This window comes from Notechis scutatus, chromosome Z, assembly GCF_049901735.1.
Source record: "Notechis scutatus isolate UNSWTSFEM ecotype Mainland chromosome Z, rNotScu1.2, whole genome shotgun sequence".
NCBI lineage: Eukaryota > Metazoa > Chordata > Lepidosauria > Squamata > Elapidae > Notechis > Notechis scutatus.
In genome coordinates, this window is record NC_142025.1 from 102,392,666 (window position 1) to 102,420,246 (window position 27,581).

The 27,581-nt window shown below is 38.9% G+C and overlaps 1 protein-coding gene across 2 annotated transcripts in view; it reads left to right on the top strand.

Moving 5' to 3' along the window:
- Positions 1–25,082, top strand: part of ARL5C (ARF like GTPase 5C) — a 33,480-nt gene extending 8,398 nt beyond the window's left edge. The window contains exons 2-6 of one of the 2 annotated variants that reach the window (XM_026669649.2): positions 11,487–11,547; positions 13,062–13,209; positions 17,142–17,225; positions 21,054–21,205; positions 22,926–25,082. In XM_026669649.2, the coding sequence (XP_026525434.1) occupies positions 11,487–11,547; positions 13,062–13,209; positions 17,142–17,225; positions 21,054–21,205; positions 22,926–22,974 (494 nt within the window). In that variant the 3' untranslated portion in view covers positions 22,975–25,082. The remainder of the gene's footprint in view (positions 1–11,486; positions 11,548–13,061; positions 13,210–17,141; positions 17,226–21,053; positions 21,206–22,925) is intronic. The other variant, XM_026669651.2, reaches the window with a different exon arrangement.
- Positions 25,083–27,581: the final 2,499 nt, after the last annotated feature.

The following is a 27,581-nucleotide window of genomic DNA, read 5'->3' on the forward strand; positions in this document are numbered from 1 at the left end:
AAGCTTCAACACCGGACTCTAGCTGTTGATAGAAACCCAGAAGAGCACCCATGTTCTTCCCTCTGTCTTATCAAATAGCAATGTCCTTGAAAAGAAGTCTCAGTTCTTTCTCAGCTTTGTCTGGTCAAAAGAGAAATAGAATATTTCCAAGCCTCTAGTTGGCAGTGTTACAAAGTTTCTTTTGCTTTCACTTTCCCCCTCCTTTTCCAAGCAAAATATAATAAGAATTAATTAAGAAAAGAAAAAGATATTTTTTAAAAAAATAACAAAAAGGGAGTCTCTAGCCTAAAATATTATAAAATCAAAAAGGAGAAAAAAGAATAGATAAAAGAGAAAAAACCAGTCCAGTTTCAAAATATAAGATCGTGTGTAAAAAATCCAGCAATGAGAAGAAAAAAAAATCACTTTGACATTCCTGTTTAAAATCGCCGCTTAGTCACTTCTGTCAAAACTTTTACAGATTCTTTCTTTTCCTTAGGGTGTCCTTTCAAATCTTAAAATAAAGAAAAAGTTCTCACCAAACCGTTCTCTTTTGTTTCGGAGCTGTCCCAACTTCAACAGCTTTAATGGCTGCCTCTTTGCCGCTGGCAAAAAGAGCTAATCCTGGATCTACCACGGACTTTGCGGTATCCCTGGGATCGACAGGATGCACTCTTTACTTTCACTGTCTCTTCGGGACTGTTTAGATCCGTTTGGACCGTCCAGGAGCAAAGATATCGACAGCGATCTTAGACCTCCAAAATCGCATGCCGTATCATCGAGACGCCACATTGTTTAGATTTGTGTACCCTAGGCATGGCATCACACGTCTGGGTTCCCAATAAGAGTGGTAGCTATAGACTGGGGAGGGAGAGAAAGAAGAAGAGAGGAGGAAGGGGAGGGAGGGAGGAACCAAAGAAAGGACCCCAGAGAGTGATGCTTGGTGGGCAAGGAAATGAAGCTCAAGGGTTTTCATCAATAGGTTTCATTGTTTTGTCATGCATTACAACAGTCAGGACAACACCAGGCACGTTAATTCAGTGGAGGGATTGGGAAGTGTTATGCTAGCATGTTGGGCAATGTTGTGCTTCAGGTTTAATGACCATGGTATAGGTAAGAGGTCCCTAACTCTGATTCGTGGATCAGCACCGATCCACAGCATGCTAGCAACCACCAGTCTGTGCAAACAAGCAAAGTCCCATCCATGGGATGCAGTCAATACATATAACCCCCTCAGATCCACAGAGAAACCACTTTCCACTGAACTGGTCCCTAGTGCCAGAAAGGTTGTGGCCTGCTGGTTACAGCTGTTCTGACATTTCGCCGGCAACTGTGCATCATCAGAGGTATTGAGCAAGGATTGCTTGGGCTTTTAGATGAACTGATTTCTGATTGGTGCAGGATCACTAAACCCTGAAGCTCAATACACCTCAACAGATCCTGGCTATGGAATCCTACACATTCTGCCAGTGTGGTTTTCTGTCACATAGAGACTGGTGAAGAAAACTATCATATGGACAACTGGCTATGTCCTAAGATAGAAAGATTTTCAGAAAGCCAAAGGGGAAGTAATCTGAGAGGAGAGGATTGAAGTGCCATATGTAGGGACAATACAGGTAGTCCTCAACTTATGTACACAATTGAGCCCAAAATTTATGGTGCAGTGAGAAATTTGTTCAGGGAATTTTGCCCCATTTTACGACTGTTCTTGCCATGTTTCCATGTTAAGTGAATTGTTGCAGTTGTTAAATTAGTAATATGGTTATTAAGTGAATCTAGTTTCCCCATTGACTTGTCAGAAGGTCGCAAAAGGGGATCTTTCCATAGGATTATGCAACCGTCATAAATGTTAGTTGTCAAGCATCCGAATGTAAATCACATGACCATGGGAATGCTCATGCTGCCATGGTGTTGTGGTTAGCCGGCAGCAGGTGCGGACAGCTTAGGAGAGCGAGGACTCAGATGAGGGGCCAGGACCATTAGGGAGTAGATTGCTATCTTCAGAGATTGTGGGGGCTGTCAGCAGCGATGAGGAGGTTCCCGAGGAGCCTATGCCAAGTATACGTGCATGCAGGATTGTTCGCAGGAAAAAGCAGCTGCAACAGCGCGGGAGACTCGGGAGTAAGGCTGCAAGGTAATGGCCTCTCCTTCAAGAAGATAAAAGCAAGCTTTGAAGCGAAAGTTCTTTGCAGGAAGCAAAGACGTTTTGAAACGTTTTTGGACATTACAGTATCTTAATTTGGTATTTGAAGACTCTTGTGTTGTGAAATATTTCTTATCTGTGATTCTTGGCAGTCTCGTACAGTTTTGGCAAGGTCTGTGTTTATAAAAGTTAATTAGTTTGCAGCAGTCTTTTAACCGGGGATTCGTAAGACTCATTAAAAGGTTGCTTGTTTGGTTATTGTTTGTCTTATTGGAAAAGGGTTTCAGAACAATGGTCATGTGTGAAAAATGGTCATAAGTCACTTTTTTCAGTGCTGTGGTAACTTTGAATGGTCACTAAATGAACTGTTGTAACCCAAGGACTACCTGTAGTCCACTTGAATGCCCCTTCTGACTGCTGCATGCAGAATGAAAAACCAGGCTTCAACTATAAGCAGACTATTCCAAATGCCATACCTTGTGGATTCTGATGTGACTAAGCTTGCATGTTTAACATAGCATTATGTAGGCATTCCTTCCTTCCAAGATTTTCTCATTACGTGTCAGTCTGGAATACAGCACCAAACCACTACATTTCCCTATACATTCATATACTATAAAAATGCCGGAAATTTGGCAGATTTCCACAGAGAAATAATCATCCTTAAAAATTAGCTAAGTACCACACAGATATGTTTCGTTGTTATTGTTGCTTTTTTGACATGTTCATACGAGCTAAGATGTGACTTAGTCCAATGTACACAAATGGGAACAAACAAAATCAACTTTGAGGTTTTTCTTCTTGTCCTCCTATTGGGCCTAGAAGAGAGATTTGAAAGCCTCCAATTCTACATTTACAATGGGCCAAAACTGATCAACGTTAATTATGGTTTGTTTAAATTAGCAAATCTTCCAATTTCAATTTGAATGTTATTTCTAGTTTAAAACTATGGCTATTTATATCACAAGTTGGTCTAGATAATAAACTAGGTTTCCACAAGTGAGACTCCCAGTGTGTAGGCTTTAACTCCCAGAACTCCAGACTATCATGGCTACTGACAACGATGAACCTGGCACCTATAGAATAGGTGGATAGAAATCTTTACTTTTGATCAAGTGGGAGGAGACTCACAATGCAGATTCATTAAGTCTCAACATTGCTTATCTTATGCCATAAAATATAATACGTAAGCAGTTAGAAGTTGTGTTTGGACATTGGTTGTGGGTGCTCCCTCACTAAAGGTTTTCAAAAAAATACTGGGCAACCCATTGACTGGGATGGTATGAAACTGGTGCCTTTAGCTTGGTTGGATTAGGTGATCTCTGAGGTTCCTTCCCAGCCCTATGACTCTATATTCTATGAAATCATTGTAAGGCAGTATTCCTTAAATGTTTTAAGAGCAGGATCCCTTCCCACTTTTAAAAATTATGGAGGATCCCAAAAGAGCTTTTGTTTGTCCTGGTTATATTTATCAGTATATACTGGATTAAAAATTTAAATTGATGCATTCATAGAATATTTATTGAATACTGTAAAAATAATAGTATTAAATCCATTAGATATTAAATATTTTCATGAAAAATATTTTCAACAAATAAAATTATAACGAGAAGAGTGACATTGTTTTAAACTTTTAAAAATATTTTCAATGTTGGGCAAATAACTTTGATTTTGCAGACTGGAGGAACTCCAAGGTCCTTGGGCCACATTTTAAAAAACTCGGTTCTACCGCAGAGATGAATGTCTTTATCTTACTCAAGGCAGAGGGCTGAAATTCAGAAAGCAGAAGATAGAACTGGATGAAAATCCAGCATGATTATATTTAACGTTGAATTAAAATTACATATAATTAATCTAACTGCAATATTTGAAATGCAGCTGGATTTTTAATCATTTCTCCTTTTTGTATCATGATACAAATTATAATTTGCATCAAAAGTTTTCATCAGCCACAAGGTTGTATATTTCTGTCATAAATTACACATTAGAAATTACAACACATTATTCATATAGAACAAGCCAAAAATGAAGAAATCACATTATAAGTTAATCAGACAGACAGACATTCTTTGAGCCCATATAAGGAATTTGAAACAATGCTTGCTACCTGGATTTTTTTGAGACTATATTGGGATTTGTCTGTATTTAGAGAGAACAAATTATGCCATTGTGTTGTTTCTTTATGTTTAAGTAGCGCTTCCTTCCTAGTCTGCAAAGTAAGTAAGTTTCGTGTAGTGTTGTTGCCAGCCTTGTTCTTAGAAGAAACGGCTGCTTGCCAATCAAAAAGGTAGTCTCATTATCTTATTTTGCCATATATGGAATTCTTAGACTACCATAGAAAAGGAGGGGTTGTGATGTGCAGCTTGCAATTTGAAACAGTTTTTCTGAACCTTTACATGAATTTAAACAACTGTGTCTCCGAGAGGAAAAACATCATTCAAATGTCCTGGCCTATGAACTGTGTTTAAATCAAGTCCATTTCTCAGTTTTCAAATTTTGATTTCTCCTATAAACAGGTAAACCTCCATTTACTCCAGTTTAATAAGTGTTTGAAGTTGCAATGGCACTGAAAAAAAAAGAGTAACTTTTGACTAGTCCTCACACTTATGACTGACGCAGCATCCTCAGGGTCAGATGATCAAAATTCAGGCACTTGGCAGCTGGCATCTATTTACAATGGTCGCAATGTGCAGTGATCATGTGATAGTCAGCACCTCAGAAACAAAATCAGGAGAGAAGCTGAATTAGCATGATGCACTTAACAAATGCAGTGATTCTTTTAAAAAACCATGGCAATAAAGGTTGCAAAAATGGGTACAATTCACTTAATAATCCCTTGGTTTAGCAATGGTAGCGCTGGTCACAATTGTGGTTGTAAGTCAAATATTGGGTCAAAAATCCCCTAGGGAGAAGTGTAAGAAAAGGAAAGTCCTCTCTGTTTAACATGAAATGAAATGGAAGAAGGCTTCAGGCTCTGTGCCAAATTTATTAATGCTTTTTTTTTTTTTTTCCATTCCAAACCGCTCTCTCTTCTTTGTTATATTGGTTGGAGGTCAGGGGGAATGCAAAAATAATAATAATGTTTGCTTCCAAATTTTGCTTTGTTCTAGCTTTGGGGTGCTTTCTGTTTCAGCTTCCTGATACGGTATCTGTGCTAAAACAATGTGCATCAATATGAGAACAATATGAGCACAGTGAGCATAGCCATTTCGGTCTGCAACAGCAATGGAAAAGCAGAATGGGACAGCTCACTGCTGCCAGCTCGCCACCACCAAGTTGCCCTGTTAACTCAAAGCCACCAAGTCATTGCAGAACAACTCAACATGGTCAATTTGCTGCAGCCAGAGGGAGACCCAGTCAGTGGGCGAGGGATTAGGTGGGCAGAGAGCAGATTAGTGGTGGCTACCAGGGCTTCACACTGCAGTGAGAGCAAGGCACACACATGATTGAGTGGGCAGGCAGAGCCCAGAGCAGCGGCAGCCAGAAGATTCCCTTTTTCACACCCTTGCTTCCAATGCTGCCACCATTGCACTGAGTTATGGGCCATTTGGAGTTCAGGTCATTTGGCAGCAGTGGTGGTGTTCAGCAATTCAGTGGGAGTGCCAGTGGGCAGGGCAGATAGTGGGGAGGCACCGGAGGCTGGGTGCACCCCATTTTCACATTCCCTACCACTGCACCAAGCTCCCATCCCACCCGTTGCTACTGTTACACAGCCCAAATACTGCTGCCACTACTGAATGGCCCATAGCAATGGCGGCGTTTCATGCCTGCTCCACCCACTGCCCCACCCATTGTCACCACTGCTTGAACAACCTGAATACCTTCAACACCGTCGAACAGCCCAAACTCTGAATAGCTTGGAGCTCAGTGCAGTGGTGGTAACCGTGACAGCGGTGTGTGTGAAAATGGGAAGCCTCTGGATGCCGCTGCTCTGCGCTCTACCCACTCACTCACCCACCCACCCAGCTGGCTCTCATTCCAGTGTGAAGCTCGCCTGCCCACCTGGCTGCCCCTAGCAAGTTGTCCCCATGGCGAATTGGCTGTGTTAAGTTGTCCTAAGATGACTTGGCAGTAGTTATTGGCAAAGGTGAGCTGGCTGTGCCAAGCTAGCCATTCTAAGTTGTCCTAGACCCTGAGTGTTTGATGTATGTGTGTGAGCGTGTGTGTGTGGGGGCCCTAGCTTTTAGATATTTGAGAAAAATCATTGTGCATCCCTGGGGTCTCCCAGTGCATACCCAGAAATGGTGCGCTTTTAACTTGCACCAGAAATCTTTCATTGGTAATTCCTGCTGTATTCTTTTATTAATATCATTTTTATTAAGAATTTTAATTACAATAGTAAAACCTGAACTTAGATGAAGAGGAAAGAATGGGAAAAAAAAGAATAAAAAGTATGAGGAAAAAAGAAAAACATATAAGTACATTAAAAAAAGAGATTTCTAACCCTTGTCACAACAAATATAAGTGAATTTTATAAGTCTTCACCCCTTTATTACAGTATTTCTCAACCTTGACAACTTTAAGATGTGTGGCATTCCCCAGCCAACTAGGAGCTATAATCCCCACATCTTAAAGTTGCCAAGGTTGAGAAACACTACCCTATAAAGATTAAACAGCTATTTCTTCATGCCACATCCCCTCCCTTATCTATTCACAAACCCATAAAACCCCAGCTTTTTAATTGTAGTGTTAGCAGAAAGTCCATAAAGAATTCAAAAAGTTTGATCTTTAATTCAGTGAAATATTGTGGTAGGATTTGATTTCTCTTCGATTCTTTTTTTATCCTTTATCTTTACAGATTTCATCAAGACTAACCAACTACTGTATGTAGATACAGTAAAAATTATATTTTGGGGGTTATTTTTAATTTTTTAAAATTCAGCCAGTTTCTTTTGTATATTCATTAAAGCATCCTTTTCTAAATCCTTCTCTTGGCCTATCATCTCTGATACTTTCTCTGTCTTGTCAAATAAAATTTATTCTACCTCTGTCTTCCTTCATTAACATCTTTTAGACATAGTTTACCCATAGAAGTAAACATGATTACTGATATTGATATTGTAATTTCTAATTTCTGATTCCACCCTTCTAAAATCTCCTTTAATATTTCCATTATAACATTTTGGGTCATTTTGTAAGTCTCCAAATCCAATGTATTTGGATGCTTAAACCATTTATAACATTTCAGATCAAAATCTTGTTTTCCTGTTTATTTTAAATTCTTTAATTTTTAAAACATTATTTATTTGTTCAGAGTCAAGATATCATGTGATAAAGATTTCCAAACTTATCATTTAGAGTCCCAGAAGGTCTCTAATACCTTTAGGATGGTTAATAAGCAATTTCCAAATGTGATTAAAAATGAGGTTTGCCACATATGTAAACAAAATGACTCACCATATTATCTCCCTATGCTCAAACCTGGGGAAAGCCACTGTCCTGCACTTTCTTCACTAGGACCAGGTGCCCAGTGCACATGATTTCTCATTATCTCCTTATCCAAATAAATTTCGGTGAACCAATCTACTCACTGGTTCCTTGTTCTTTATTGTAGTGGTCAACTCTGTGACCAGTGGTGGTATTCAGCAGGTTCTGACCAGTTCTGGAGAACTGGTAGCAGAAATTTTGAGTAGTTCGGAATACCACTTCTGACTGGCCTCGCCCCCATCTATTCTCTGCCTCCTGAGTCCCAGCTGATTGGCTGGGTCTTCTTTTGTTGCCCTGCACAGGAGAACGGAGCTGGAAAGCAGGTTAGTGGGGTGTGGAGAGAATGGAGATTTTGCAGTATCCTTCCCCTGCCACACCCACCAAGCCACACTACGCCTACCAAGCCACACCCACAGAACTGGTAATAATTTTTTTTTGAATCCCACCACTGCCGGTGACAGTGCATCTTACCTTCTACAGGAGTCAGCAATTCCCTTGGTATTCTGAAGCAAAATTCAGTAAGTATACTAGGAAAAATTAGAATGAGTCCAGTGATGGCTTCAGATGAATATTGCAAGGCTGTCAGTAGAATTAGAGAGTATTGTCAGCTCTAATGTGATGCCAGATCTAATTTCGAATGGGATATATTGAAGTGGAAAGTACCAGTATCTATATGTATTTATTTATATGTGTGCATGTATAGTCCTTGACATGGAACCATAATGGAGCCTGCTCATTATGGTCATAAGTTATGATGGTTGTAAAGTGGGTTATGACCAACCCAATTTTACAGTCTATTTTGCCACAGCCATTAAGTGAATAATCATGGTCATTAATTGAACATGGTGGTTATTTAAAATATCCATTGTTTGCTATGGGGCATTTTTGCCAAAACAACAACAACAGAAGTTAATGCTGGGTTTCAGCAAAAACATTATAAATTGTGGTCATGTGACCATGGGATACTGCAAATGGCCATAAATGCAGGCCTGTTGCCAAATGCCCAAAATGCAATCACATTAACTCAAAACCAGTCTTAAGTACCTTTTCGGAGAGCTATTGTAATTTTAAATGATTGCTGATAACAATCTATATATCCGTGATGGTGAACTTATGACACGTGGAAGTCCAGAAGTGGCACGCAAAGCCATCTCTCCGGGCATGCCAGCTGTCGCCTGTTTTTCTGGGTACCGGAGTACCAGAAACCAGAAGAGCAGCTCCCCGGCGCACACGCATGCGCTGTGGAGCTGCTCTTCCGGTTTCCGGTGCTCCCCTGTGCACGCGCTCCTGTTTCGGTACTCAGTACCAAAAAGATTCAGCAACACTACTATATATGTATATATGTATCTGTGGATCTTTGGTTATTCGGGTTTTCTCCTGCGTAAGATTGGAAGTATCTAGACAACGTTTTGATGAAGTCTCATTCATCATCTTCAGGCTTGTGTCTTCGGCTCTGTGCTTCTCAGAGTCATTACCCTGAGAAGCACAGAGCCGAAGACACAAGCCTGAAGATGATGAATGAGACTTCATCAAAACGTTGCCTAGATACTTCCAATCTTACGCAGGAGAAAACCCGAGTAACCAAAGATCCACATACAAATACCCGCGACAACCTCAGAAAACAAATATGTATCTGTGTCTCTACTTTCTTAAAATCTAAACTGAGTCTTAACCTTTATAAATTTACCTATGATAATAAAGGGGTTCTATGTAAAGCATGGAATACTTTTCACTTAAGTACTGAGTGTGAAAAATGAAAATTCAAATTTTCCTAAAGCAATGTAGCAGATTTGTATCCAGAAGATTTAAGCAAGAACCCAAGTAGGAATATGCTGGAGGCCAACAGTTTCTTCGGTTTCTCCAAACAGGGAAAAAGAAGAATATGAGTAACATTATCTTTTTTTCCTTTCCTCTCCTAATACCACTTATAGATGATAAGGGGGTTAACTTTTCTTCTCTGACAATTATCTCCTCTCCCAAATCATAGATACCATCTTAAACTACAATAGCATACAACACAACATGATTTTTGGTCTTCACATATTACACATTGAGAAAGAATAGCCAAAATAGCAGAAAGCAATTACTTCTCCAAACTTCAGTGTCAGCGTCTTCTCCAGCCACATGAAATAATAACCTTGAAACAGGATCTAAAAATGTAGATTTTGCAACTTGCCATTTTCTGCTACCTTTGAATCAGCAACAAGAACAAAACAGCTGACAAGAATTGGAAGGAAGTAATTAGCTGCCTTGCAATATAAGATTTTAGGAACTCTTAAAATTTGCATGATATAATATGAGCATCACATTTCCAATCAATATTTGTACAAAAATTTAAGCATCTTGTGTGGACATAAAAGTTATGTAGTTCAGCATCAAAAACAATTGAAACAGGACTTGACCTGTGTCATTTCTCAGTATCAGGATATTTTCATCATTGTTTCTGCTTATTGGAAATATCAAATTAGGATTGATAAAGCTCACCTCAAAATCCTCTGCAATAAAGCCACACCTGAGGTAGTCATGTTCTTTATCTAACAGTATCTAACAGTATTTGTTGGGTGAAACAGAGAAGGATGTATACCACAGGTGTCAAAGTCGCCGCATCATGTAGCTGTCATGTGACATAGCGTGATGTTTTTTCCCCTTCACAGAGCTGGGGTGGGCATGGCCTTCAGGTGACACATCCAGCCTGTAGGTTGCAAGTTTGACACCCCTGATGTACACTATTCCTGAGTTCCTCAGAGAAATGCATTCTCTTCTACTGTGAAGCCATCAAACTCAGATGTAGTCACTTGTCAGACCTTAGTTCTTTCAGCAAAGGCCGCCAGGATAAGCTTGAAGTATAGTCCAAAAATTAAAGGGGCTAAAAAATTAGAAAAAAAATAGACAATCAGGAAATGGCAAGGATACAAATCTTGCTCCAACACTGGTCTGTGAACTAAAAGGTTTAGTATTCCCATTTCTATTTATTTCTTTTTGACGCCTTCAAATCAGTCATGACTTCTGGCACCTGCCTGGACTAGTCCCTGCAGTTTTCTTGGCTAGATTTTTGGAAGTGATTTTTGTGATTTTTGGTTTGCCATTTCTTTCTAGAGCTGAGAGAGCATGATTGGCTCAAGATCACCCAACTAGTTTTATAATCCAAGGCAGGACCAGAACTCCACGTCTCCAGTTCCTAGCCTGGTATCTTAACCACATCACAAATAAGTTATCTTCTGCCATGTTAGAATCTTACAATACCCAACACTGGGTTAAGCATTCAGAGATTACAAAAAGCAGATGAATAGAATGACTAAGGATCAAGGATACTTTCTCCATGTTTTATACAAAGCTAGCATACTGGCTTTGAACCTTCACCTGCCTTGATCTAGATTCTAGATGGTACCAAATAAGACATGGAACTCTTAATCACACGGATATTCGATTCTAGATTTGCAGATTCTAAGAATTCTAAGTACCTCAACTTGATTTTGGAGCCTCTAGCAAGGGAATTGTTCTTCTAGACATCTATGCCAGGAATGTCTGATACATTTGTCAATAAAAACTTCTCCAGTGGGGGTAAGATGAAGGGTGAGATAAAAATATTAAGATGTAATTAAATCAACTTAATTGGTTTCAGACTGGTAGGGTTACTGATGATTTGATATAAGCAAACCTTGAACTAATGGGTTCTTAATGCAACCAAAGGATTTGAGAAGGGCTAGGGAGACAGAAGGTACATGAGTTGCATGCACATTTATATTGGTATGAATGGAAGTAACAGATTCAAGCTATTTTTCTTATGTGTTCGGTTGGTAATCTTGAGCAAACATTCCCTCAATCTTTTCCTCAATTGCATTGTTGCAGTAATAATTCAGTTTATGAGTGATTTAAGAAATAGCAATTATATTTTACCACATTAACTCTGACATATTTCAACTTTGTCTTCTTCTAGAGCATAAGGTGATAATTATTGGATTGGACAATGCTGGAAAAACCACCATCCTTTACCAGTTGTGAGTGTCTCCTTGTCTTTCTCTTTTTTCAGTATCCAATGTCTAGTTTAAACAAAACTCTCATTCTGTTCCCTTTGCAACAGAGTTTAATCCAAGAGAAGGCAAGCTCATATCCTGTGAGTGGCTTACATTTTCAATATTTTTTTTCTTTGGAGTTCTCAGACTTTCCAGAGTCATGCCATCAAAAAGTTGTAGTAAACCTCTAAATTATTACAGCGCAACAAATTTAACAGCAAACCTATTAAAAATGAAATCTGAAGCTCCAAAGTTAAGAAACACCCACCTCTGTGTCTCTAGTGATATCATTGTGTCACTACTGCATATTTGATTCCTGAAGTTCTCAGCAATTGGAGAACTTTTTTTTTTTTTTTTAAAAAAGAGTGACTTTGGCCACAAAAAGACTGATTACCTTGCTTTAATCTATGTTTGGACTTATAAACCAGAACAATGCTTTTTAAATGCTGGTTTGGGGAATTCTGAGAATTGAAGTCCACACATTTTAAAGCTGCCAAGTTTCAAACACACCATATTAGAGCATACTTTGCATGTTACAACTAAAGCTGTGGCTCTTTTGTAATACGGTAACCTATATATTCAGATTCCAACAGTATTTGATGGGTGATATTGAGTGTCTGTTATATACACATTTTGCCTTTAGGATACATCCATTAATCATGTATGAAACACATACCAGCACATTTTTCAATTTTTTTTTGGGGGGGGGGGGAATCCAGAAAAAAGATAAGTCCTACATTTTGTCATTTAAAATAATAGTAACACCCCAAATTTAGTTTAAACATCTGGCTGTGGGAGAAGGAATGGCAGAGCCAGGGAGAGAGGTAAAAAGTTTAGAGTTCTTACATAGCCATGAATGAGATAGGTCCAGCTCCCCTGATCTAGCTCTAACCAGATGCTGCCTATTACCTGAGAAGATTCCTGGATGTAGGATTTTAGCAATGAATCAGTTACATTAAACCTTTACATGTGGATCTGTTTTTTCATACCAGACACGGTTTGGCTGTGTAACAAACAAGAATCATAATATTATTCAGAATGATATATGATATATTTCAATATTAATAAATTAATAATTTAAACAACCACATCTGCCTATCCCAGGCCCTTGGGAAGGACAATAGGCAGACAGAAATACCAAATACAGGCTGGGCCACCCACCACAATTAGAGTTAGTATGGAATAACCTATTTAGGGTATTCTAAAAGGATAAAACAGGGCTACATAATGTTTATTTCAACTGTTGTTCAAGGGATGTAAGAGATTTATAGCATCCCTGTTCTGTTTCTTACTATTTCCCCAAAACAAGGATCAAGATTATTATACCAGTCCCTGTCTATACTTTTTCTAGTAATCTTTTCGATTTTTCCAAATCCTATGGAACATAGGTAATTTGAAGGCTTAATTGTCTCAAACACCTTGGCCTTTTTTTGAAGATAAAAGTGTATGGGGAGGATGGGACATTAACAAAGCACCTTATGGTTCTGGTCTTCCATCAGCCTAATGAATGAAGTTGTGCATACATCACCTACAATTGGAAGCAATGTGGAAGAAATCATCCAGCACAAGACGCATTTCCTGATGTGGGACATCGGTGGTCAGGAAAATCTGCGTTCTACTTGGAACACCTACTATTCCAACACAGAGGTGAGTTGGGTATACGTTAGTAAATAAATATAAGGAAGTAAAATAAATACTGAATAGTGAGGAGGATAATGATCCAGAGTTGTGTTTCTTGAGCTCTCACTTAATTATTCCATAATCTACATTTATCACAAAAATCTGCAAAGCCTTCTGCTCTTTGGTCATTGATTAGTGGGACACCATACACCAAATATCCAGATAGTCATAGAAGGGGACAAAAGTCTGTACCAGAAAACATGTCATTATGTACATACGGTTCACTTTTAACTGCTTAAAGTTTTTGTTCCAGATACAGGTAGTTCTTGACTTACAACCATTTGTTTAAGTAACTGTTTGAAGTTACAACAACACTGAAAAAGAGACTTATGACCCGTCCTTGCACTTACAACTGTTGCAACCAAGTCACATGATCAAAATTTGGGCATTTGGCAACCAAAACTGACAATAGCGGCATCCAGAATCATGTGATTATAGTTTGCAACCTTCCCAAGTAGCTTCTGATAAGCGAAGTCATTGGAGAGGAGCTTAATTTGCTTAATAACTGTATATTCATCTAACAACTGCAGTGATTTGCTTAACAATTTTGGCAAAAAAGGCTGAAAACCAGACACAACTCCCTTCACTACCTTGCTTAGAAATGGAAATTCCGTCTCAGTTATGGTTGCAAGTTGAGGGTTACCTGGATACTGTTTCAGAAATGCCCATCTTACATCCACTATTTCTTCTCCTGTTTACACTTAGCTTCATATAAAAAGCACATAAGGTTGTAAAATTTGGGAAATAACTCTTGGCAATACAAATTTGTATAAATGTAAGCCACTTATGCTAAGTTAAAACAAACAAATGAAATTACAGTTTTGCACAAGGGCAGAGTATTTTTAAAAATAACTTAAAACCCATTATAATAAATTCATATAATTGATGCTTTACATAGGTTAAATCTGAACTCATAATAAGATGTGATCAAGTTTATGTGGGTATAATGCTTGCCCAAAAGGTCTAAAATCTGCCAATATTAACTAATACTGAAATGTCAAAAGTCCTGGTGGCTATGTTAGGCCCCCTTATAAGTCGATAACAGAAGCAAAGGTCTCAAAAGACATCAGCTTAGAGCAGGTTGTTTTTTAGCCTTGCTAACTTTAAGATGTGTAGACTTCCCTGGCTTGTTGACTGAGAATTCTGGGAGTTGAAGTCCATACATCCAAACATTGCCAAGATTGAGAAACACTGATTCAGAGGCACCACTTTGATGAAAGCTGGCATGAAATTATGGTATTCAGAAATAATATTCAAGTCACTTCCAGCCAATATTTCTGTGTTCAGTGGAGATGCTTTTTAACAACATTTTTTTCGTTTGCAAAGACCATTTGGATGGCACAAGATGTCCCGATATAAAAGGAGTTTTATGTATCTGTTCTCATGGTTGTTTTCAACTGTGAAAACCAGACAACTAAAACCAAAAATTTGCCACTGAATTTCAGGGCAACAATGTTAATCTTATGTTTGGTTTTCTCTAGTAACTGTTTTCTGTCATTCTACTTCCTTTTCTATATTGATATTCTGCTATCACATGCAAAGTTATTGCTTAGGTATGCATTTTGTGGGAGATGGGAATTACCCGTGTCTTGATTGTATCATAGTTTCTGTTCTGTAGAACAAAGGCAAGCTGAGGCTCATTCTTCATATGTCAAAACTGAATTCTTGACATTTTTAGATATGAAATGTGATTTTCTTCTCGTTCCTTCTCCTATATGCTTTCCAGACAGTACACCATCTGCCAAGTTGAAATATATTGTTACATTTTGAATCTCTTTTTAAAAAACCCCTTGGGGAAGATGTCTATGCCAGAGGTCGTCAACCTTTTGGACTTCAGGGATTCTCAAACTGATACTTTTAAATCCTGAGGACTAGTAATATGATTTTTTAAAAAAAAGATAATATATTTAATATAAAAATTTTATATTAATAAAAAATGTACTATTTACACAATTAATTTCTAATATATAAATATATATTAAATATACAAATGCTTATTTAATTATAACAAAAAAAATAAGAAAAGTGGAGCCCCCAAATCTGGTCTCCTGTTATTTCATATCTCCCCAAGTCAGAGGAAACCTCTCCCTCCTTTGCCAGATGTGGCTGCCTGGAGTTGGGGGAGGGAAGGAGAGCTGGGCTGGAAGCCTCCCCCACCCTGGGTTTTTAACACCTGACTTGCTTCTCTACTACTGCCTCCTCCTCCTCCTCCTCCTCCTCCTCCTCCTCCTCCTCCTCCTCCTCCTCCTCCTCCTCCTCCTCCTCCTCCTCCTCCTCCTCCAGCACCTCCTTCTCCAGGTAGGGCGATTATGAACTAACCGAGCAGCTACACTGATACCCCAGCTGCTCTCTTTCCTGTGGTAAAACTTGGTGTGTGGAGAAGGGAGCTGGCAGCTGCTACTTGGCGGTCCTGCAGGCGAGGCGAAGTCATCTCAGTCCCAGTTTAGACATACCAGTCACAAACCCAGGGTCCAAGCCAAGAGGGGTCGCTTCCCCCTGACGGGAAGAGCAGCGGATGTGGGTGTGGATGTGCACAGTTCAGCATAGCGGGCAACCTCCACTCTGGGCTGACGAGCCACATGCTGAAGACCAGATGGCTGTCGGGAAGATGGGGCAACAGGGTGATACTGGCGGTGGATGGACTCATACGCATGGGAGATCATGGCATAGGCCTGGCCTGCGAGGGGGTGGGGGTGGGGGGAAAAGGAACCTCTGAACTGGTGTTACCTCCTGCCTTTTGCCTCCGCGCATCGATGCCCTTGGGGGAAGATGTTGCAAGGGGGAGGCTCAAACCCCAACCCCCCCCAGGAGCTTCTCTCCCTCCTCACCAGAAGTGCTCACATGCAAAGCGGTCACCGCCCTCTGGTCCCCGACAAGCCTCCTCCTTTCCGCTGAGTGTGTGTGAGCACTTCTGGCAAGGAGGAAGAAGGGGCCGAGCCTCCCCCTCACAACATCTTCACTTGAGGGCAGCTGCTTTCTGTGGCTCAGGAGGTCCGCACTCTTCCAGCTGCTGCTTGGCCTCTTCAATGCACTGAGGCAAGAGGCAGCAGCCATGACAACAGTTTGCTAGGGAGTCTGCAGTATTGCCCCATCTCCCCGCCTCAGCATGCTGTGACCCACCAACATTTTCTCACGGCCCACCAGTGGACCGCAGCCCACCGGTTGGTGACCGCTGCTCTAGAGAGTTCCATGCCTCTTTCAGCTGGATCACCTTCTCTTTGCAGACGTGCTCTGAAATTATTTTATTCTCTGGCTTCCATGAACTATGTTCTGATGTTAGGAATGTATTTTGGTTATTTAACTCTGTTCTTCCTGGAATGAAAGCAAGCTTAGTAGTTGTGCAAAATAGTGAACCTGGTTTAGCACACACTCCTCAAAACCTCTGAACTTCTTGACCAATATATTTAAGCTATAGTACTGACTTAAATCTTAGATATGGGCAAATTAGACATACATTGAGGGTGCTGCTGTTAGATTTCTAGTTCTAAATACTCCTATTTAATTCTACTTGCATTTTGTCTCCTGTCAAGCCTTCTACTTTCTTCCACCAGACAGATAGCTTTCTACAGCCATCAGGAATGCTTAATTTTCATTCTTTTGAAGTTTTCCTGTGTGATAGGATCTTTCTCCAAGCCTTCTGGCATTTCCTTCTTCTCCTAAACAAGGCTGTTTGGGCACACAAGGGCTGGCACTTGAAAACTAGGTTCACAGGAATAGTTTGCTTAATAGTAGCTTATTGAGTAAGATAAAATTGCTTAGCTCACCCAAACATGGTTTATAAATCACAATTTCTGCAACGTATTGTGCTTGTAGTGGGTTGTATGAACTCAGCCACTGCTTCAATCCTATTCACTTAGTCTTGATTGAATTTATAAATGTGTTTTTTCCCCTTTGATCAGTTTGTCATCCTTGTGATCGATAGCACAGATCGTGAGAGGCTGACAGTGACAAAAGAGGAGCTGTATAAGATGTTAGCTCACGAGGTGAGTTTACCTGCTACCGCATGCAGAGATATATGTTGAGTGTGATTTCAGATATTGCTCCACAGCTGTTTTGTATATTTTGTATCCCTGGGCATCTTTTACATTTGCTGTTACAATGCTGCTTGTACCAATTACAAGCTGGTCCAGCCATGGCTCTAGAGCTGGCTGAATTTCATTTTTTTTTTTAAATAAATAAATTTTATTAAATTTACAATTAAAAACATATCGACAATACATATACAAAAGGGAAAAAAACACAAACAAAAAACACTCGGCCTTACGAACCGGAAAGAGAAGAGAAGAAGAGATATAAAAGAAAGAAAGAAACAAAGAAAGAGAAAGAAAAAAAAAAAGAAAAGGATACATTTAAAAACAGACAATATCCTTTTTGACAATCTGCAAGATCCAATTCTCCTACCTTAATTTGAGTACACACATCTTATCAATATCTATGCTTAAATTAACCATTGTCCATTAAGCAGTTTATTTCTGGACTAACCAGTTATACCAAGAGTTCCAATTATCGTAAAATGTTGAAGGCTCTTTGTTTTTCAGTGCTATAGTTAATTTATCCATTTCTGCACAATCACATATTTTCTGGATGACCATTTGTTCTGAAGGGGTATAGGGTGATTTCCAACACTGGGCGAACGCTAATCTGGCCGAATTTCATTTTTAAGTGCTTGGAGGGAAACATTTTCCTCCAAGGAGAAAGTCGGCAAAGAACAGGCTATGGCAGAACAGTTTATATTTTATTTCTTTTTAGAGATTATTTACACGAGAAGCCATCAAAGTGGTATTTGGTGCTTGAACTAATCTCATCTATTCTACCATTCCTGTAACATTTATAGACCCGGTCCAACTATAAGATGTGTTGACCACAAACTGAATCACCCAAAGAACTTCAGTGTTGTGAGAATACTGGCTGGTATTCACAACCTGTCTGCTCACTTGTTTAAAATATGTAAAATTGAGACCACTATGGATAAATCAATAGCAACAACTGAATCTTAACAGATTTCACCATTACAGATTGGTGCCTATGGAGACTCTCAGTCATCCAGGTCATGATTGTCCCAAGAGGCATCTGGTTTTTCTTTGAAGACGTTTCGCTTCTCATGAGTTTGTTCCATCCTAGGTAGAGGCTAATATTTGGAATAGACTCTCCTGCTCGAGCAGGGGGTTGGACTAGATGACCTCCAAGGTCCCTTCCAACTCTGTTATTCTATGATTCCAAGAAGCTTCTTCAGCTTTGAAGTTCTTAAGTCCTTCAGAACTGAAGCAGCTTCTTGGGTGAGAAGCAAAACGTCTTCAAAGAAAAACCAGAAAGTCCAGATGCCTCTTGAAAAAGCACATTTGGGACAAGACAGTTCTTGACTTACAACCATAACAGATCCCAGAATTTTGTCATGTCATGATGGTTGTAAATAAGGTATCAAGGTGACCAGACTCAGGTTTATGACTTTTTGTGATAATCGTTAAGCAAATGCCATAGTTGTTAAGTAAATGCGGTGGTCGTTAAGCAAATACTACAGTTGTTAAGTGAATCCACTGATTCCTGTATACATTTTTTTAAATAGAAACTGGCAAAAAGTAAACCACAGTAAACCACAGCCACGTGACTGTAGAATTCTGCAACCGGCCATAAAGGGTGATCAGTTGTCAAGTGCCTGAAATACAATATAGTCATGACTATGAGATGTATGTGTGTACAGTATGTGTATACATGGCCATTGGGACTTCATAAGTAACCATTTTAGAGCCATTGGAACTTCAGCTGGTCACTAAAATGGCTGGTCATTAAGTGATACTGCCTGTATTTTCCTGGAGCTCTCAGTAGACAGGACTAGCCTAGGCATCCATAGCTAATTACAAAGATACCAAAATGATGGATTGTGATGTCACAATGCAAGCTGTTCTGTTCCTTCTGAAGTAAACCTACATTTTGTGGATTATTTTTAAATGTGAATTCTTTTCTATTGGCTGAGTTTCCCTGTGACCAGGGAATTCTTTCCAATGTCTTAATTGTTTAAGATAAAACAGAAAATTAACAACAGTGAATATTCTGGACAAAGATGAAAGGTTAATCCTGCTGTTCTGACCAAGGCTTCCTGAGACCATATTTAAGCACACGCTTAGTTAAAACAGCTCTTGTTTTATTTCAGTGCTGGGAAATATGTTCATTCACAGCCTATAATGAGTCCCAAACAGTCCCTCGAAATAAGCACCCACCTTTCTCTCCTTTGAATTGCTGCCAACAACTAAAGTGCCAAAGTAACTATAAAAAACCAACCAAAGTACAAAGTCCACACTCAAGGTTTAATTCGAACATAGAGAATAACTTTGCTTCCTGCAAAGGTTTCTCTGCATTTCCTTTATACCTTATGGGAGGGGCAATCATCTCCAAGCCTTACTCCCGAGTTGCCCCCTTTGTCTTAGCTGCTCTTGCCTTCTAGCAGCTCTGTACACACACGCACTGGGAACCAGGCTCCCCTTGTCCCTCTGCCTCGCTGCTGCCAGACTCTGGAGGCTTTGGAGTCAGCACACAACTCACAGATGGTCCTGGCCCCATCTCTATATCGGATGCAGGACCCTCGTCCGAGTCCTGCCCAGACTCCCAGACTGGTCCCTGTTCTTCCCCACTGTCCGATTCCATTGCTGTCTGCACAGGCTGCCAGTGAACCACAACACCTGTACATGAAAGTAAGAGCTACATGCTGTTGCATGAGAGCAACAGGAAATGCAGGAAAGGGATACAGAAGTTAGGGATTTTGGAAGAAGACTTGGGGAAGGTGGCATCTATCCTAGAAGAAGCCTGATTACTGTGTTTCTGTTCCAGAAACACTGGTTAGGAGCATACAGCACAGGAAACCATGTTTTTGTTAATTAAACTGTGTTAAACAAACCACACTGTTTGATCTTACACATTACATCGTCATAAACCATAGTTTAAAATTTTCAATGGTGGTATGCTAAATAAAAACTAAACTACAACTACATTATTCATACATCACAGCAGTCTATTTCAATGATGGTTTGTAGAATAATTATGACTGAATATAGTCATGATAAACCATAATTAATGGTTTATTAAATCACAGTTTCTGGATTCCATATTATGCTTTTGTTATTTCTTTATTAAGTTTATATAGCCACCCATCTCACTTCCATGTGACACTGAATGGCGTATATGGTTAAAAGAAAACTAACAATTACAATCTATCATTATTAAATCAGTTAAAACTAGTTATAAATTACAAAAGATCAAGACGGAGTGCAGTCTAAATTAGTGCAGTGTCAATTATTTACAGGATCCACTCTTCCTTGAGATTCTCAAACCCAATGGCTTGATCCATTAGTTCCAGGTTGAATGCAGGTTTTGAGGATGGTCCACAAATTCCTTCCACAAATAAACAAACCATGTTAGATCCATACCTCATGCTAAGTCACAGACACACTTTTGTGACCGTCTTCTGTTCTGAACTTTATGTGATTGTTTTATGTATTATTTCTCCCATTTCGAAAGAATCATAAGTTGATAGAAACTGGAGGCAAACCCATATTGTAACCACTGACCATGATGGTACAGTGGTTAGAATGCAGTACTGCAGGCTACTTCTGCTGACTGCTGGCTGCCTGCAATTTGGCAGTTCGAATTTGGCTCAAGGTTGACTCAGCCTTCCATCTTTATGAGGTTGGTAAAATGAGGACCCAGATTATTGAGGGGGCAGTATGCTGACTCTGTAAATGGCTTAGAGAGGACTGTAAAGCACTGTGAAGCGGTATATAAGTCTAAGTGCTGTTGCTATTCTCTTTTCCTTTGCCCAGGACCTGCGTAATGCAGCTGTGTTAATATTTGCCAACAAGCAAGATATAAAAAATTCCATGTCTACCTCTGAAATTTCTAAGTTCCTCACCCTGAGCTCCATCAGAGACCACCCATGGCATATACAAGGTTGCTGTGCACTCACAGGAGAGGGGTCAGTAAACCATATTATATCTACTGTATGCTAGGAACAGCTGAAGTCTTCTCTCTCTAGAACGGGGATCTTAAACTCAAATAGGGTGGGGGGTCAGGCACATGATATTAAGTGCACTAATCAGTGCCTTGCATTCAAATATGTAACAAAATTTTAAATACAAATAGATATCAACGATGTCAATTTCATCAATAATATTAAATTGATTTATTTATAATCAATAATTTACAGATTAAATGCAAATGATGCTATTGACGAAACAAAAAAGCAAAACTGTGCTATCTACCATAACATTAAATATTGTATCCCCGTAGCTGCAATTGTTATCCGCCGTATAATATCACATATCCCTGAAGCCAACTAAAATTGACAAATGGTGATATCAGCAGCAACGGTCTCTGCACACCTGCAGGGCAATTACATGCCAGCACAGCACCTGTGACGGTTCAAAACCTTCAAAATCCCACCAGGGCAGCTCTGCAGCTCCTTATTCTTTGCTGCTGCCTTGCTGTGTGGGCTTTGTTGTGGGACAGCACTGCAGTGCCATTGGTTTTTGAGGCATCCACAAATTATATATTTTGACGCCCCTGCTGTAGAACTTGTTGCTGTGTGAAATGAGCAAAGAGCAGATGGAAGTGCCAATCTTAAAAGGCATCAAGTTTCTTTTGATAAAAAATATTATGTTCCTTCTGTGAGGTAGAAACATAACTTGGGCAGAAAGCAAAACAGTTCTAGCTTAGGCCAACAAATTCAATATTGCATAATGCAGTATTACATTTCTGCCTCCTTGCCAAGCCTGGATTGGAACCCTGGAACACTTTTTAAGTGTTAAGGCTATTTTCTATTGTTGAAATACGTCATGAGTGGAAATGTTTGTGGTTAATAACTCATGTGAATTGATTGATTTTTAATAACGGTTCTTAGAAACATTGAAGGAGGCCAGTGCTGTCTTTAATGGGGGGTGGGATAGGGGAAAGAGGAAAATATTTCCTTAAGCTATATCTGTTTAATATATCCATATATAATTTCTCTAAAGAAAAAACATATGTTTTCTCATACAAAGTATCATAAAGATTGCCCAATCAACTAGAATTAATTGATAAAAATCATTTTCACTGTGGACAGCCTTAATCATGGCCTATTTAAAAGGCTGTTTTCTGGTTGTTTCTGTTGTATCCTTTGGGCTTAACCCAAGTTTAAAATTAAGGAAAGCAGAAACATATCCTTTGGGAAATGAAGAACATATCTGGAACCCTTAGCGCATATCTTGGATATAATTGTTGCTTAGGAGTAGATGGGGCTGGTCAGAAAACAGCCATATACCAGCAGGCAAATATCTCCCGAGCATTTAATTCAGAAGTGTCCAAAATTGCCAAGTTTGGAGACCCCAATCTAGTTGAAACCATCTAAATTTTTTTCTTAGCTGATATCTTTCTTAGAATGCATGTGGAGATTCAAGCAAAACCTAGATTTTTTTTTTTTTTTTTTGAAAATAAAGAGGCTAGAACCTGGAGCAGTATGTTAGGTGCCCTCCAGTACAATTTTTAAAAGGAGTCAATTGATGCAACCTGTAAGCATTGGAGGGAGGTCTTGGGCTTATATCCAAGAAAGAGAAGAAAATGATTTCTTCCTTGAAAGGATCCAAGTTAATATCAGTTTTCTTTTAGGAATTATGAATTTTGAGTTTTCCAGTATTAATCATTTCTTTTTCTCCATTCAGCCTTCCTGCCGGTTTAGAATGGATGATATCTCAAGTTGCTGCCAAGTAATCCCAGCCAAAACTACTTTGGGACTGGGGGAAAAACAAACCAAACTTATATTTATTTCCACTTTGCAAAACTCTCAGGATCTGTTGGACCTTGGATGGCTTTTTTTTCTTCGCCAAAGGCATCAGTATTTTATTAAAATACTTTCTTAGCACATGTCATATTATAGGAGGAGTTGCATTCAGTCTGCAGAGAGATTCTTCCTGGACTTCAGATCTAATTGTATCACATTGGAGAGTCTGTTTACATCACACCACTATGTAGCTTTGATTTTATACCTTTCCAGTCAGAACTGGACACTGCCATGAGAAGCGTTAAGTCCTATGAAACAAAAAAGATTATGGAACACTGTTGAGCGAAAAAGACAGCGTTGCTTTTCCTTTCCCTGGTGCTAAAATGTTTTGCATTATCACTGTGAAAACAACAACAAAGAGGGTGGAATGTTATTTTGGGAAATGTTATTTCATGGATTTTACTCTGCCTTGCAAAATGCCTGGGCTGCTTCCCAAATGAAGAAATAGCCAAGGAAATTTTGAAACAGATGTCCTCATTTCTCCATCTTCTCCTAGGATTGCTGCATTTTATCTGTCCTATAGGTAGCCCTTGACTTATGTCCAGTCATTTAGCAATAGTTCAGAGTTACGATAGATTGCAAAAAAGATATTTCTGATCTTTGCAGTTGCTGCTTCCCTCAAAGTCACATGATTTTATTTTGGGCGCTTGCAGTATTTTATTAGTCATATGACTGGTCATATGTATTACTTTACGACCACAGTCACTTATGACTGGAATTCCAGACTCCATTATGGTCATATGTCGAGGACTACCTATATATCCAAAAATAATTTGAATGCTGTGTTGTTTCAGAATTTTCCAAGTCCCTCTTTTTTGTCTTTTTCTGACTCTGTGTGTATGAGTGTGTTTCTCTGTGTGTGCTCACACATGCATGCATGTGCTCATGTGCATGCATGTATGTGCATGTGGATGTCTGTGAGAGAGACACATATCAGGAAAGAGTTCTTTCAGCTGCTGTTTCAGAGGATTCCTTTCAAACAGGTCAAGGCAAGTTTGGAACAAGGAAATCTGTTAGTTCAAGCAAAACAAGTGATAGGAAAGTGAATGTGAAAGTCTGTAAATTTCTTCCTCTCAACCTATCTTTTCTTCTTTTAAGAGGAACAGTGTTAGCTTCTGACATTACAACAGCTTAATCTCAAATATAACCTAAATACAATTGTACATGTTACTTCTGGTCTTGGAGATGCTTGCTATCCATCTGTAGGACAGACTGACCTGGGCGCAAGGGAGATGTGATGCTACCAGTCTTGCCAAAAGAATTCCTCCTTGTACAGTTTATTATGTATAAATGCAGTTAATGCCATATTTAATCTGATATTTTGTGCAGAAGAATTAGTATAGTTGCCTCTATAGCTTCAGACTACAAAGGAGACCTTCCAAAAATAATTTTATCCAAGATTTTTTTTAAAAAAAAACCTACAAAGAGAAAAGTAACTGTTAAGGTTGTAATATAGTTCTTTTCAATTTGCATGCTTCTAATATAAAACAATGTTTCTCATGCTTGGCAAACTTTAAGATATATAGACTCCCAGAATTCCCCAACACTGATGTAAATGAATATTCAGAAATGTGATTCCATGATATAAATTCTGTTGAGTGTTTTTTTTTCTTTCTTTCTCTCACTCTGCAGTCAACTCATCCAATTACATGTATAGACTAAGGCACATGGAGAATGGTGGCAAAAATATAATATAGCCTACTTGACCATAGTGCAAATTATCTGTTTTGGAATGGTCATTCCCAGGCTTGGAATTGTGGAAAATCGGTATTAAACATATCTGGGAAACTTTTAATTTCTAAGGCAAAATGATCAGAAATCTCATTTGAAGGTGGTATGCTAATTCATGAAATTACAGAAATGTGTGCTTTATTATTAGAAGGTTTGGTGTTGTGTAAACACATGTTGTTTGTCTTTTTTATGTCCAAATGTATTCTTACGATGGTGAGATTTTTAAAAAAATATTTCTAGATATGGTCTGTTTGAATTAAAAAAAAAAAAGTATTTCCTCATTAAATGTCATATATTTTTAACCTCTTCCTGTGTGGTACCCTTGCAATCAGATATTGTAGTCATGGGTGTGATAGGTTTCATCCAAACACTGTAACTGCGGCTGGTGCCACAAATATTGGTAAGAATCTAGAAAATTCAAGAATCCCTTTGCAATTCCCTAAGTTTTCACATCATTCAATATCAAGTTTCACCAATTACTTGGTGAAGTTATTGTTATATAGGAGAGGTTTTCCTAACATCTCCTGTCTACTACATCAGCTAGATTACAGAACTGAAAGCACACCTGGAGAATATCAGGTTTTAGAAGTTGGGGAGGAGTTAAGTGTTTACCCTGCTACTATCAGAGTTTGTTCCAACTCTGGAATTCTTTGTTGTTCTGAAAAAAAAAAAAGGAAGCTGTGGCTGCTGTTGGTCTGTTGGCACCCTTGAACTGTTCTGCAGCACTATATGAGAATTTATTCCTGTAAATGATTGAACCTGGAGGCCCATCTGGCACTTAAATATTGCACAGTATTCTGGTCATAACAACCAGGTCCAAAACATTGTGCAAAGTCAAGATGACTGCCTGCATTTCTAATGTTCCAGCACTGTGAATGTTAATAAGTAAGTTTATCAGAGGCTTTCTTGGATATTATTAAGCAACATTCGGTTTCCTCAAAATTTCAAGCTCCATTAAAGCATCAGACTGGACAGCAGAAATACCTATCTTTTTGCTGCCATCTAGTAATCATCTGAAATTTTTCAGTCCAGGTCTGGTAGTCCAAAACTCTATGAGATATATGGGCTAGATTTGCATGACAGGCATAAACAAGTCAAACGATCTAGGGGCCAAATTTATATTTGTACAACATGCAGAGTTTAATTAGGTTTTACTTTGGTTGGTTTGTTGTGATTCAATATATGAAAGAAAGGGGGTTGGTTGGTTTTATATCTCATACTGCATTCAGTAGCCAGTTGAAACATATTGTGCAAAATCACCCGAGGGCAAAACTCCATGATTTAACAACAATAAGCTGCATGCACAGAAACTGCATACCAAGCACTCAGCAAATGTGTGGAAAAGCCTGAAAAATATTACTGGCTACGGCAGATCACCCACCCTCGCTGAAGAAAATTGGCAAGGGAATTTAGGGGAAAATAGTGTATTGCACTTGCATAAGTAAAGTGTCTTGCAAGAAGCCAATGGCAAACTACTGTATTGTTTTGTTTTATTTATATCCCAACTTTCCTCTGGTTGCTCAGGACAGTCTGACAGCAACTCCTCTAACCTTCCCTTGTTAGAATAATTGGGCTGAAATCTCTTTAATGTTGTTAAGGAAACTATAGCATCCATGCAACAAGCAGAGTTAGGATCAATTTATATGACTAGGTGTCACTGAAATCACTTATCACATGGGCAAGTTCACACAACATATTAGGCTAAAACTTTTATTATGTTATTTATGGTTCAATATATTATGGGAACAAAACTTATCAGCGACATTAATGGGAATGTTGTTGGGTATTGGTTTTATTTTATTTTATTTTAATAAAAACTAATTATCCTATTCCAGTTAGGCATTGCTTTTATGCGATAAACAGGCTTTAAGTGCAAGTCAGTTTAAGATTGATGCCTGGCCAATTATGAATAATCTTAAAGCAAAACAAAATCTGATGTGTTTGGAAATGAAGGTATGTTGAACATATACAGATTTTTAGAGACTAAAAATCAACTGACTAAAGAAGTGCTAGACAGGGTCCAAGGGATATAAATCTTGAACAAAGGAAATTGAGGGTTAGGAACTACTCAGAACTAAATTCTGAAAATAGAACTACAAACTGTTCCAAAGAGGGGGGGGAAATGGAGCAGACAGATTAGATTATTGGGGATACACAGGAAAATTGCAACTGATCTAAGAATAAAAAGGACAGCTACATGGTAGGAATCACTAAGGAAGTAAACTAGCAAGCAGATAATGTCTTCAGAAATACAGTTAGAAAAGCTAAAGCCAAAAGGAGTTTAGGCTCACAAAGGAAGCTAAATGCCACAAAAGACTGTTTTCATTAAGTCAGCACTAAAAGGAGGAAAATGGAAAGGGTAGACAATTGGATAATGGTGAAGATCTGGATCAGCTTTATACTAATTCTAACTATGCTAACACTTGATGTTTTTAAGAAGAGATTGGACAACCATTTGTCTGAAATGGTATAGGGTTTCTTGCCTAAGCAGGGGTTGGACTAGAAGATCTCCAAGGTCCCTTTCAACTCTTCTATTCTATTCTATTCTATTCTACTCTACTCTACTCTACTCTACTCTACTCTACTCTACTCTACTCTATTCTACTCTACTCTACTCTACCCTATTCTGTTCTAATAAAGGGTAAAATTTTTGAACAGATTGTTAAGCAGCTGGTTTATGAACATTTAGAAAGGAATGTATTGCTTGGCAGAAACCAGCATTGTTTATCAAGAAGAAATCAATTCAGGTCAGCTCAATCTCCTCCTTTGACAGAGGACCCATTTAACTGCCCATGGGAATGTAGTG